This window comes from Serinus canaria, chromosome 2, assembly GCF_022539315.1.
Source record: "Serinus canaria isolate serCan28SL12 chromosome 2, serCan2020, whole genome shotgun sequence".
In the NCBI taxonomy this organism is placed as follows: Eukaryota; Metazoa; Chordata; class Aves; order Passeriformes; family Fringillidae; genus Serinus; species Serinus canaria.
In genome coordinates this window covers 109,837,667-109,849,905 of record NC_066315.1, presented here as the reverse complement: position 1 = coordinate 109,849,905, position 12,239 = coordinate 109,837,667, and the positions used below count along the sequence as shown (strand labels likewise).

Here is a 12,239-nt window from a genome sequence, read left to right as displayed (position 1 = left end):
CTCAGATTATTGCTGGAATGCAAAAATAAAGCTTAATCCTCAGTGTCACTTGTTTCTGAAACGCTGCACTTAACATTGTTTGTGTAGTGTTTCTTGACAGGTTTTGCATTTGTTACTCAGCATTGTATAGAGACTTCGCGGGCGCGTCCTATGTATGCTCTAAATACGGCATCTTCAACAGACCCGTAGCGAGAAAAACAGTTTGGAGGTGATTCCGCGACGTGCCTTGGTACCGTGAGGTCATTACGGGTGTGAAATACACCCTGTTGGCAGGCGGGTACCGGAGCGTCCTGGGGCCGCGGGGAACCGCCCGCTCCCACGGGAGCCGCCCGGGATCCGCCCGAGAGCCAGCCCCGCGGGCACCGCCGGCGCGGATGCCCGGAGCCGGGGGCAGGTCCAGCCCGCGGGGCGCGGCCGGGGAGCCGCCCTCCGCCCGCCCCCGGCCCCGCCACCTCCCTCATCCGTCCTCCCATCGCTCCCATCCCTCCGTGCCTCGGTGCCGGCGCGGCGCAGGGCGGCGATGTGGCGGTGGCGCTATGTGAGCGGCCGGCAGCTGCACGGCTTCCGACACTACAAGGTACAGGGCAGCCCCAGGGCCGGGAGGGTGGGCGGTGGACGGGCAGACCCGGGTCGCACCTCGGCTCCAGAGCTCTCCGCTTTGGGCGGCTGGGTCCCAGCCTTGCTGTGAATGCGGTCCCGGCCGGCCGGGCCATCCCTCCGCCACCGGAGGGTCCGCAGGGCTCCACCTGTGCCCGCAGGGGGATGTCCCGCACGTCCACCTGTGCCCGCCCGCAGCCGGCCCGGCGCTGGTGGAGTGCGTGCCCTGGGCAGGTGGGTGTTCGCGGGGCGGCAGGTCTCGGCCGAGGCAGAGTGAACTGGGTTTTGAGTGAGTATCAACGTCTTAAAAGCTGTGCCCGTTTTAGAACAGCGTGGTTTTGGAGGCATCCGGTGTTTCTGTAAGAAAGCACGTATTGATGCTGCTTGTCTGGCTGTCTGCAAAGCCTTGGGGCACAGGAATGCTTTGGCGTTGAGAAATAAATAAGAAAGCCGGCAGAGGGGGGAAAGAAAAACTTACTTTAAATAATTTGATCTAAACCTCATGTTTGCAAATAAATGGCATGCAGAATCCCAGTAAATGGGTGAATCATTAGATATTTGAATTTACCAGTGTTATGTCAAGGGCTGAGGAGTTACGGGAGATGCAGTACAGGGATCATTCAGGTTTGTGCCAATTGAGGTGCAGGTGCCTGAAATGGGCCATGCCACCCTCTTCACACACCTTCACCTCATTCCTTGTGAAAAGCAGGAGGGGCATACCAGCTTCTACCAGCACAACACCTAGCCTTTTATTTTATGTTCAGTTTGCCAAAGCAGACCCTACAACATGCTCCCCAAAATTCTTGCCTTCTTGCTCTTACCGTGTGCCTTCCTAGGCTGGGCTCCAACCAGGGCGTTCAGCTTTTCCTGGTTCCTATCAAGCCCTTCCGTTCCCTGTGCCAGCAGCTCTGCCTGTTCACCTCAGCAGGAATGAAGGTGGAGGAAGTGTGGCTTCGAGAGTGTTCTCCAGGTTGCTTCCTAGGAACTTGTCATGCACAGAAGCTAATTAAAATGTACCAACCTGTTTGTGAGTCTCCGATGTGAGTGGGATAAAACATTCTGCAAGCTGCTTCTGGCCACAGGGCGGGAGTTGCACAGGTCTGTGCTTGAATGGTGAAGCCGCGGTCTTGCCTGAGATCGGGAGGAAGAAAAATAAAAAGCAATTTTTAGGATAAATGGATGTTGTTATTTAAGTAACTTTCCTGAATTATTTGAATTCATTGTACAAATATGGGAATGCTTGTATTATATTCTTTATTATCACTTGAATGAAAATAGCTTCAATCAAGTGCAGGTGAGGAATAATCAAAACAACATTCTTTAAAAAACCTGTAATCATTGTGCCATACTTATGATTTACAGGGCAAATTATTACCAAAAGACAGAATCACATATCAAATAATTTAATTTGAATGTATTGGTTTCTCAAGAGCATTGCAAAGAAACTCTATGTAGGGTAATTTTCTTAAGTACAAGAATCAGCCAATGCAGATACTTTAGAAGTATCTGTTCTACTGTGTTCTGAAAAAAAAAAAAAGTAAATGCAGGCTTTAGAAAGATGAAATCAAATGGTTTTCTTTTACCTGAGGTGACTTGGGACTGGGATATCTTGGAAATAAATAAATCCAAATGGCATGTGTTTCACACAGAGAAGTACAGCTACATGAGGTTGGTGCTGCTGAGCTGGTCAGGTATCTGCAGCATTTGCCTGGTGCTCCAGGTTGCAGGAGAACCTGGCAGGTGATGGCAGCTCTCCCTATTCCTAAATACAGTGATTTAAAGTACTCCAAAAGTACAAAAGGGGTGCAACAAGGAGACACTAATCCTTACCACAATCTCTTGTCCTTCACTCTCCCATACCTGGGGCTGCCACAACCACAGCTTTGTTCTCACCACCTCCCAGGTCTGACACTTGCTCTTTAACCTCCTGTTGCCCTCTGGTTGCCATCTTTTCCCCTTCTGCCTAGGGCCTTTCTGCATCCTCATCCTTCAGCTTCCCAGCCCCTTGAGGGAGAATGCTGCTTCCTTTGCTGCCTATTCAGCAGGTGCTAAACTCTGATCACTGTGCCCAGCACACGTGGGTTACCTCTTCTTACAATTTCCTGGCTATTTCTGCCCTGTGTTTCCTGGTGAACCCAGCTGTGGGGTAGTGTGGAGGGGTATGTGCGTTGGTCCTGTGAAGAACTAGGTAATCTCTGAAGTGATCTGTGAGCATACGTTCAATATTGAGCTAAAACACTGTATTGCTTCTGGATTTGAAGTGTGCACAGAAAACTATAGATTTAGTGGCATCCATCTCTCTGTTGTATATCACACTGCAGCATTGTACTCACAGTACTATCAGTGGCTTAACATACTCCATACTTTGCACAATTTATCTGCTGAGCATAACACAGCTTAAAAAAATAATTTGTGTAATCAACTCCTTCTGTAAAGGTAAATATGGCCTGAAAAAAAATGCTGTTCAATCTTCAAAATTTTCACACAGCTGAATTCATTTCTCTGCCATGAATGCTCCAATTGTATGTTTCAGGCACTGTCTGTCTCCTGTTTGCAGTTGTAGGAGGGCCTTGGCAACAAAACCAGCACAGTTCTTTGCTGAGGGAATGGCAGACCTCTAATGAATGCAAAGATTTCAGCACCCTTTAGCATGTTAGGTCCGTGGATATTAGGCTTTTGAAGCAAGTTATCCCAATTACCAAGCTTTGGTTTACATCACAGAGTGACCTCAGAGCACAAAAATGCATTCCCTTAGGATGAACCTAAGCCAGACAACAAACACACAACTACCCCCAGTACATTCAGTCCATAGTATTCTAATGGAACCAGTTTATGTGATACCTTCTGAAACCTTACAGTACAGGCACTGGCTCCTCAGGACTAGCTATTTCACTTTACAAATCTATTCATTCTGCCTGTTAATGGGGTTTTAGAGATTCAGTTTTCCTTTTTCTGCTTAAAAGCACACCGAGAACTGGTGGAGATGTGACCATGAGAGAGTTCAGATACAACCCTGAGTATTACTGCTGTGATATTTCTGCCATCTTCTTGCCTCTGGGGCAGGTGCTGATTTCAGGACAGTTGCATGCTCAGGTGATTTGCTGCAACTGTATCACAGAAGATTCTTATCCTTGGTTTGTGTCCTGTTCTCCAGAACATGGAGCAACTCAGCCATAAAGCTACAACCAACTGGAATTGTGGGGTTTGGATCATGTCATTCCTACTTTTATGTTTTATCAGCATTTTGTAGTTCTAGAAAAGCAGCCATGGAATTACACTTCTACCTTTTTTTTTCTGCCTGCTTGGGTTTCTGTTGGAAACTAGCTGTTCTGCAACAACCAGGTGATGAGGGCAGATAAAAGCAGAATTTGGTTCTTTATTTTTATCCTTCTCACCTGAATGCAGTAATGTCAGTGGTGAGCTCTTGTTGCCATTGTCTCTTCTCATCACTTCATTCTTGGGATTTCCCTTGCATATTTGCCTTGAGTTACCTTTCTTTACAGTACCTGGGCCCAAAGGTTTTTGAAGATAGAAAACTTTGATGCTTTATCCTGTTTGAGAATAAGAGATCTAAGAACAAGCTATAGAGACTTGACTCAAACAATAGGCCTGGAAAAGATGATTAAAAAAATCAGATACAACAATAAAAATTGACATCTAAAGTTCCACATTTTCATCTTGTTTTGTCCAGATTGTTTCTATCCTCTAAGTCATTTTTTAGCAGGTAGCTCTGTGTGGATAAGGGGTGTGGTGAAGAGGGGAGAGTAAATGAGGTATGAGTAGTTTCATTTCAGTGAGGGGTCTGCTACTGTCCCATGTTCTCACAAGTAAAGTAGGTAGAGGTAGTTAAGATGAAATCATTGTAAAATCAAAACATTTTAAAGAGTTTAAAATATTTCTTCAAAGAGAATGGAAACATTTAAAGTTTTCTGTCAAAGTAGTAGATTCTATCAAGTGGGATTCTACCTATACAGCTGTCTCTCTGTCCCAGCTCCATTGCTGTTCAATACTTTCATTAAGTAACAGAAGGGAGAATATTGTAAAATTTTCACTATACTTAAGAATTTTGAAGAATAGGTTTATTATTTAAAATATACTTGGAAAAGGGATATAATATCCAGAAATCAATATGAAAAAAATCAGTAAACAAGGTTTTGCTTAGGGGAAAGAAAATTAACATTTAAAGCATAAAATAAGAGACAACAGAGTGCAGGAAAGATACCAGGGGTCAGAGTGTTGACGGCATTGTGGCTGTTACAATAAAGGGAATAAAGTTCTTAAGCTGGAAGTGTCATAAATATGTCAAAGGGTTATGTTTACTCCTGTAGCTGATCTACTGTTCAGGTATCAAGTAGAATAATGTGTCCTGCCTGCTTTGGCCCACAGTTTGCAGTCCTCAGAATGACATGAATACCAAGAGGCTTAGAAAAGATGAACTGGGTGAGACGGTCTGAGTAAAGTGGGAGTAAGAGCCTAGTAAAGAGTGCCGTTTTAAAGAAAGACAAGATGTGAGTGTTAGCTGCACAAAGAGAAATTTAAGGCATCTGCTATGTCAGTCTTGTGTTAATAAGGCCTGCTGGAACAGGTACTAAAGGGGATTGGGCAATCATTTTGTCAGTCTTAAGAAATGGTTTGATTTCTCTGAGGCAAGATAAACAATCTAGTGTTGAGTATTAATAAACAAACAGTTGCTGACACCTTTTTGTGAAAGTTTTGGGTAATGTATTTTCTTTTGGTGTGCTGACATGTTTGCTTTCTGCAAGTAATGGGGCCATTACCTCATGGAAACTTGATCTGCATCCTTAATGTATACTGAACGTGATCTTGCATTAGGTGAACACTCTGGACTAGAAGATCTCTCAAATTACATCCCAGCCCTCATTTTGGAGGGTTAGAGAAACAAGATCAGATGCATAGTGATCATGTTTCAAGATCTGGCTTTTTCTTTTACCCTGACTTATACCAGAAGAGCAAAGTGTGTTGAGTACAATCTACTGAATTAATGTCTGGAAGTTCAGGATTCACCCAGATACAAGATTGGATTTCTGTGAAGTCTATGTTTTTCCAAGGCTACAAGTGTAACTATGAGATTTAGAAAAATAATGGGTTCTGCTCACCTTAATTGAACAGTAGTTCTGCTTTCTACTCTGGTAACACGAGGAGTTTACATGATTTTGAAAATTTAGGAGAAGAGACCTTTCAGACTTTCATTTGCATGCTTGCTTACCTGGAGCTACTTAGGAGACAGTTAATAATGGTCATTGCAGTAATGCTCATTGCACATGGACAATTTAATGTATATTGAGTACTTTCTTTACCTGTTTATTATAGTGTTTTTGCACATAGTATTTTTTTTCACTAATATTTAATTCCAAAAATTATCTGAAAGCAGTTATCAGTTGTGTCTGCTGTAGTTAGATTTTTTGAACCACTACAGTTTATTAAGCTGTGTCCTTGAATATTTGAGGCAGTGAAAACTAATGTTGTCAGGCTTCAATAAAACTATGAGTTAACAGCCCACTGTTCTACAAATAAAATCTTGCAGTCTTCTTCATGTTACTTTGATGGAAGACTGGGGTTGTAATTAAATGTTGTTGAATAGTATGTGAAATAAACCAAATAACTCATTACTCTTACATTATCTGTCACTGCATTCATGTGTCTCATGTCTCAAAGAGCCATGGGCCAACTGAGTATGTCATTCTGAAAGACAATCTTCATGAATGCATTACCTCTTTTTCCTCATCCTGTTGTGATTGTAGCTGACAATGTAGGATTTCATGAGTTCTGTAATCATTATCTTCCTTCTATGTATCATATGCTAATGAACCAACAACTTAATGAAATCACGTCACAGAGATGCTGCATTTGATATAACTTGCTGCAGGACTTTTTTCCCAAGGATGGGGAATTGTACATGGTTTTGAGTGCAATATTACACCCATTAATTTACAAAGGTTCGTTAGATCACTTTTGGGACAAATATGCTCAATATAGAGAGTTGTATGCCTTGTTGAATCTCATAAAAGTGCAAATACCAACTGCATAGTTTCATTTTATTGCTTTAACAAGAGATGTTAGCATTCTGAGATGCTTTTTGGATTTTTATGTGTAGAATATGCATGTATACATATGTATTTTTGTTTAATCATCTGTGTTTAAATAGAAGACTAATTGCAAAGATGTAGCTGTGATTTGAATGTGTAATGTTTGTTATAAATCTAAGGGAACCCTTATTCTAAGGGCTGTTTTATAGAGATAGGAATCTTTCTGTGAAGTATCCTCTCTCTTGTGCAACAGGATGTTAGATAACACAAGGGTTCAGTGTATGGGCTACAGAGCCACTGTTCAGCAGCTCTTATGGAAACTACAACATGCTTTTAATCTGTCTTCCCTTTTGGGCTTGGAGTGGTTTCCCCAGGTATTTAGGTACACCCTCTGGCAGAGCTCCAGCTGGATGGGTACTTGGTCTACTGTTAGATCTTTAAAGGGCTGCTGGCACATACATATTTGTACATGCACAGAAATAGGTGTAGCACAAAATCCTGCTGTTGTTTCCTTCTACCAACTGTGGAAGTCCAGTCTGCACAAAAAAAACCCCACAGAAATCAACTTTCTTGCTATGTTAGAGCTTCCTTGAATAGCAAGTTAAGGACCCTGAGAGTGTGCAGGTTTTGGTTTTAGCAGGATTTATATTTTCACCATTCTGGGCCAGCCTCTACTTTTGTCCCTTTACAGCAGCACACATGCAGCTGTCTTCTATGACCCCTTGCTCAATATTTAATCATGTTTCTATGTTCTTATTAATTATTTTGTCTTTGTTGTTAAGTGCTTGAACATGTCCCATGTAAGCCTTCTCCTCAAGAGAAATCAGGCATCATCTTTAATATAACTACTATTAGTTGAAAATAAGAGTAGGTTGCTGACTTCCAGTCCCACTGACTGTCCACCTCTCCATGGTCTGGATAAAGCACTTGGTTTTGAGCCTTTGTTGAGAAGGAGGAAACCTGCTGAGCTCCCTTCTGACCTGAATGATCCTGTGATCCAAACCCATGGTTCTGTGACCTTAAGGCCGTGACACTGCTCTGCATGTGCCCACAGCTCTATGTGCCCATTACCTCAAGGACATGGGTCCATACCTACTTCATTAAGGGAAAGGATGTGGCACAGACTCAATGTGTGACAGGATTCCTGAAAATGAGGAGGTGAATGATAAATACACCTTTGTAACAAAACATCCCCAGGGCAGCAGTTTGAGTAATAACAACTTGCTGATGACTTAGTAATACCAATCAGAGTTGTTGAATTGCACAAACCATGATGTTCTAGTATTTACAAGAATTAATATCAGGTGGAAGGAAAATCTAACTATATTTCCTAGCTGCATTGTGCACAGGCTAATTGAACTGAAGGGGGCAAAGTGAGTGGGGAGAGAGGAGCTCAGCAGCCCAACTCAGGCAGGCTCTTCCTTCACAGTGCAGCTGCATCCAGCCCTAGGACAGCCTTATAACTCCTGGACTTATGTATTGGGGATCTAATAAAAAAACAAAACAAAACAAACAAACAAACCCCCATATATGTATGTGGGTAGGGGAAAATGCAGAATACACCAAATTATTGTATAGGAGATGGAAAACCCAAGCCATTATTTATGAATAATTAACTAACTGATGACATAATGTAAAGCAATTCTATTATTAGAAATAACAGGACTGTGTTTTGGAATACATCAGCACTTAAAGCACTGAACATATTTGTCATCCACAGTGTTGTAGAACTCTGTTATTTGTAGCATGCTTCGCTTTCTTCCCTTTGTGAAGCTTTTGTTAAGATCCAAGACTGTGTCCCATAATAACTACAAACCTGTAAAAACATATATTAAATAGAATTGAACTCCACATGTTTAACATATTCTAGGAATCAGAAAGATTGATGGAAAATTGTTAACAGATGTGCCAGTATTTCAGTATTTTAATTTTCGTGTGGTTCCTGAAGTGTAAGGTTTCACAGAAGCCAAGTTCATGTTGCATCAGACATTGGCTAGAAGGGTGATTTCCCACTGAGCTCTCTTCACTATCCACTACTCCATACCCTGGACTGGGAGGGTCATCTTCCAGTTTTCAAAACCACAAAACCCCCTTACCTTGGGCAAAAGAGAGCCCATTGTCATGCCTCCCATCCCTTTGTCTGTCAGTTACAAAACACAGGTATTGTGAATGTAAATGTCTGACACGATATGCTGCTACCTGGGACAAGATGATTTAAGTACAGGAAAGGAATAGTCTGTTAGTATAAAGAGCAGCTGAAGTTGAAATAGCAATATAATGTAGTTATGCAACTACATTTCTTGCAACTTGCTTTTCTCCTGACTCTGAAGTGTATGTAGGCATGCTTTATATTTTTCTCTTAATCGTAGGCATTCCAAAGTTTTATTCTTGTGATAAAATAGTGCAAAGCTGGAAAGGGCTGGGGAGTCCAATGAAGATCCAGTGTCTGCTCTCGTTAATGGTTAGCTCACTCCCTGTTTGGGTTTTGTTTGTTTCTCTAAAGTCTCTCCAAGGCAATAGCTAGGCTTTTGGTTTGGAAATGGTCAGTTCTGGAGGAAATGCACATCATTTTTTGTTTTCACCATCCTTCAGCACTCTTCCAGCATGGGCATTTGGGTTTTTGAACACGCACAGCAGACAGGGCTCACTTTCATGCTCTGAAAGTGCCATATTGCTGGGTTACAGTGTAGTCTCCAGATTGTTTCAGATACTTTGAACTTAAACATGTTGAATGCTAATGATGTGTTGGGTGTGTGGGGCCAGATGATGAGGCCCAACACCCCTCCAGCAGATGCTGCATGGTGCTGATGTGACCAGTTTGCAATAATGGGAAGTATTTCTAAGCTGTGTGCATGTGAGCCAGAAGGTACCTTTTGTCTTGTACGTAGCAGAGCAGACCTTGACCACTGTGAGTGCTTTTGCTCCTCAGTATTTGGCTCTGCTCTGTCACTGCAGAACAGTTGTCTTTCAACTGTGTAGACAAACCTTTGCTTTTGCTCATTTTTCTTTCTTCTGTTTTCCTGTAACTTTTCTTAATTGTTTATCCCTTCCCCCCCCCTCCACGCCTTTATCTTGTTTCCTTTCCCCTTTAACACAGGTGACCAGCAGAAACTTCATGCTGTGCTAGATCCCCTGAATGGAAATTAAGATGCAGGAACACAAAGTAAAAGCAGATCTCATGTGTGCTATCTGAGTCACCATGTATGTGTGCACGTGTCTGGTGTCTGTATTCTCATTTCTAGCCCTCCTAGAAGCCATTAACGCTGAGAGAGAAAGCAGATGACTTTCAAAGAGATATCAGCTATTAAATAAAACCAGAAGAAGCATTTTTAAGTTTGGGAGTAAGAGGAAGTCAATGCCATTTTTCCTATTCCCTTACTACTGCTGTTCCCTCCCAATTGTTACAACTTCTTTTAAAAATAATTGAGAGAAGCTTTCTGATTATTCCAAGCCCTTCTTCTTTGTTTAAGACAATCAATCCCCTTTCCAGGGCAGAAACTGTTTGCAGGGAAGTGCTTAGTACTTGTATAAGCCTTGCACTTAAAAACCTCCAACAGGCTTATCCTCTCCACTTTTGTCTTTTAGCATAAGTGCCCTGAAAATGACAGAATTGCACAATAGCAAATAGCAGTGCTTTTTTTCCATCAGGTTCAATGGACTCTTGCATTCATGTTCATTGGTCATAATGTGAGCATGTTACTCAGTACTCTGCTTTTCTGAGCAGCCATGAACATTAAACTCCTGAGGATTTCATGGCCTTGAGGTTAGTAGCTTCTTGGGAGCAGTACAAAGCAGAGCATTAAACTGTATAGCAGACTTTATTTGTCAAGTTTTATTTTTTGCTGTGACTGAAAGCTATTTTTCCATGGGTGTTTCCTTTGGTCTGGCTAAAACAAATTATTGTGGAGGGAAGCGCAAATTTCCATTCTTCTGCACTTCTTCTGAATGTTCCTTCCCCACCCAGAGGACCAGCAGTTCAGCCACAGACATAGGAATTAACAGGATGAAGTGTGGTGTGTCTTGAAATGTCTTTAGGTGACAAAAGAGCAGCTGGCTGTACTTTTCCTTTTTTTTTTTCCTTTTTCCAATAAGGTCTGTTTTGATTTTTGATGCTTGACTTTGGAAATTGTGAGGCAAACAAAAAGCTGACTGTGTCTCTTGTTTGTGTCTGTTATGTAGAGATATGTTGGAAAGCTACCTAATCTCTTGCATTTTCCAGTAAAGAAAATACAAAATTATATAATAGCTAAATAGTCTCTTATATTTCTTTATAAGAAAACAATTTCAAAGAAATGAGACTGATTTTCCTTTTTTTTTTTTTTTTCCTCTAAGAGCAAGCAGTAGTTCTGAACAGCCAGTGATTATTTTGGATAGAAAGCCTCATTTTACTGTTGTTAACTAGCATTTTCTGATTTTATTCATGACTTTGACTTGGGGTGAGGGGAGAAAGAGAATGCCAAAGTAGAAGCAAGAGTAAAACTCCCTTATTTTGATCTTTGCACATTCTTATCCAGGTATGGCTGAATTCATTGAATTTGCTGGTCAGCATATTGTCCCATATTTCACAGTCTTTGAATACCAGTTGAGGTAAGGAAATGAGAAGCCACAGTGAAACTTTGAGCAGACTCCGGATTACCTGAAATTTCAAAAGTGCTTATGGATACCTTGAATTTTCTTCATTTTCAGAGGATTTCCATAGTTCTCATGTAAATTAAGTAGTAGCTGGCTGGTCTGTTGGCATAGGTATTGTATGGCTTGGTATTATTTTTAATTTTGGCATAAATGTTAAGCAAAGCCCACAGATTTTGGTAATTCACATTCAAGCTGGACTATCAAAAGTCCAAACTGTTGTAATAATCAGTGTTTGAAAGATAAATACAGCATTTGGACCTGAAAAGTAAAGTTTTACCTACAAATTAATTTTTTTCTGAGGTAATGTATTTAAGAATTCTAATATATATTCCGTTGGAAAATCTCTTGATGTCAAAATTGTATTGTGTATTAAGTAATATAGGTAGCAGCAGCAGAAAAAAGTGATACATCAGAGTGAACACTTATTTTTAGAAAAATTAAAATCAGTGATGTACACTTCACAAAACTGAAAATGTTATTCCCTTTGGAAATTTAGGCAGTCTGGTCTGACCAGTTACTGCTAGGTGATTTTTTTGATATTTGTCAGTATGCATTTATAGTGAATAGCTCTGTTATAAAAATTTTATTAGATGCTATATTTATGATCTGCGATTTAAAATTGAACACAAAAGATTACTGTGTGTATGCTTTGTTTTGTCCAGAAGGTAATTAAAACATATGCTTTGTATTCAGATAGAAAAAGGAAATGTATGGAAACGTTCCTAAGCATTTCATATATAGGTACCTGAGTTTAAGACAAGTGCCTAAGTTGCTTTGATAATTAATGACTTGGAACAGGTACTTCCAGAATGCAGTCTCATCCAAAGAGTAGTTGGCTAACAGAGGTCCATATATTAACTATATGTATGGGGAGACAATTAACTGTTAGCTGAAGTTATGTGAAAGGAGACTCTTTGTCATCAGCTCTTCTGCAAGTGAACACCTTTGTCAAACTGTGATCTA

At 41.1% G+C, this 12,239-nt stretch overlaps 1 protein-coding gene across 3 annotated transcripts in view; it reads left to right on the top strand.

Annotated features, from left to right (window-relative positions):
• Window positions 1–441: 441 nt before the first annotated feature.
• The window catches only part of LOC103827344 (ethanolaminephosphotransferase 1-like), a 52,694-nt gene continuing 40,896 nt past the window's right edge, over window positions 442–12,239 (top strand). Inside the window, exons 1-3 of one of the 3 annotated variants that reach the window (XM_050971130.1) lie at window positions 458–577; window positions 1,434–1,695; window positions 11,159–11,231. Coding sequence is in view for 1 of the 3 variants with exons in the window: in XM_009102862.4 (XP_009101110.2) it covers window positions 521–577 (57 nt within the window). In the remaining 2 variants the exon portion in view is untranslated. Of the gene's footprint in view, window positions 578–1,433; window positions 1,696–11,158; window positions 11,232–12,239 lie in introns of all 3 variants that reach the window. The other 2 variants (XM_018909929.3, XM_009102862.4) reach the window with 2 other exon arrangements.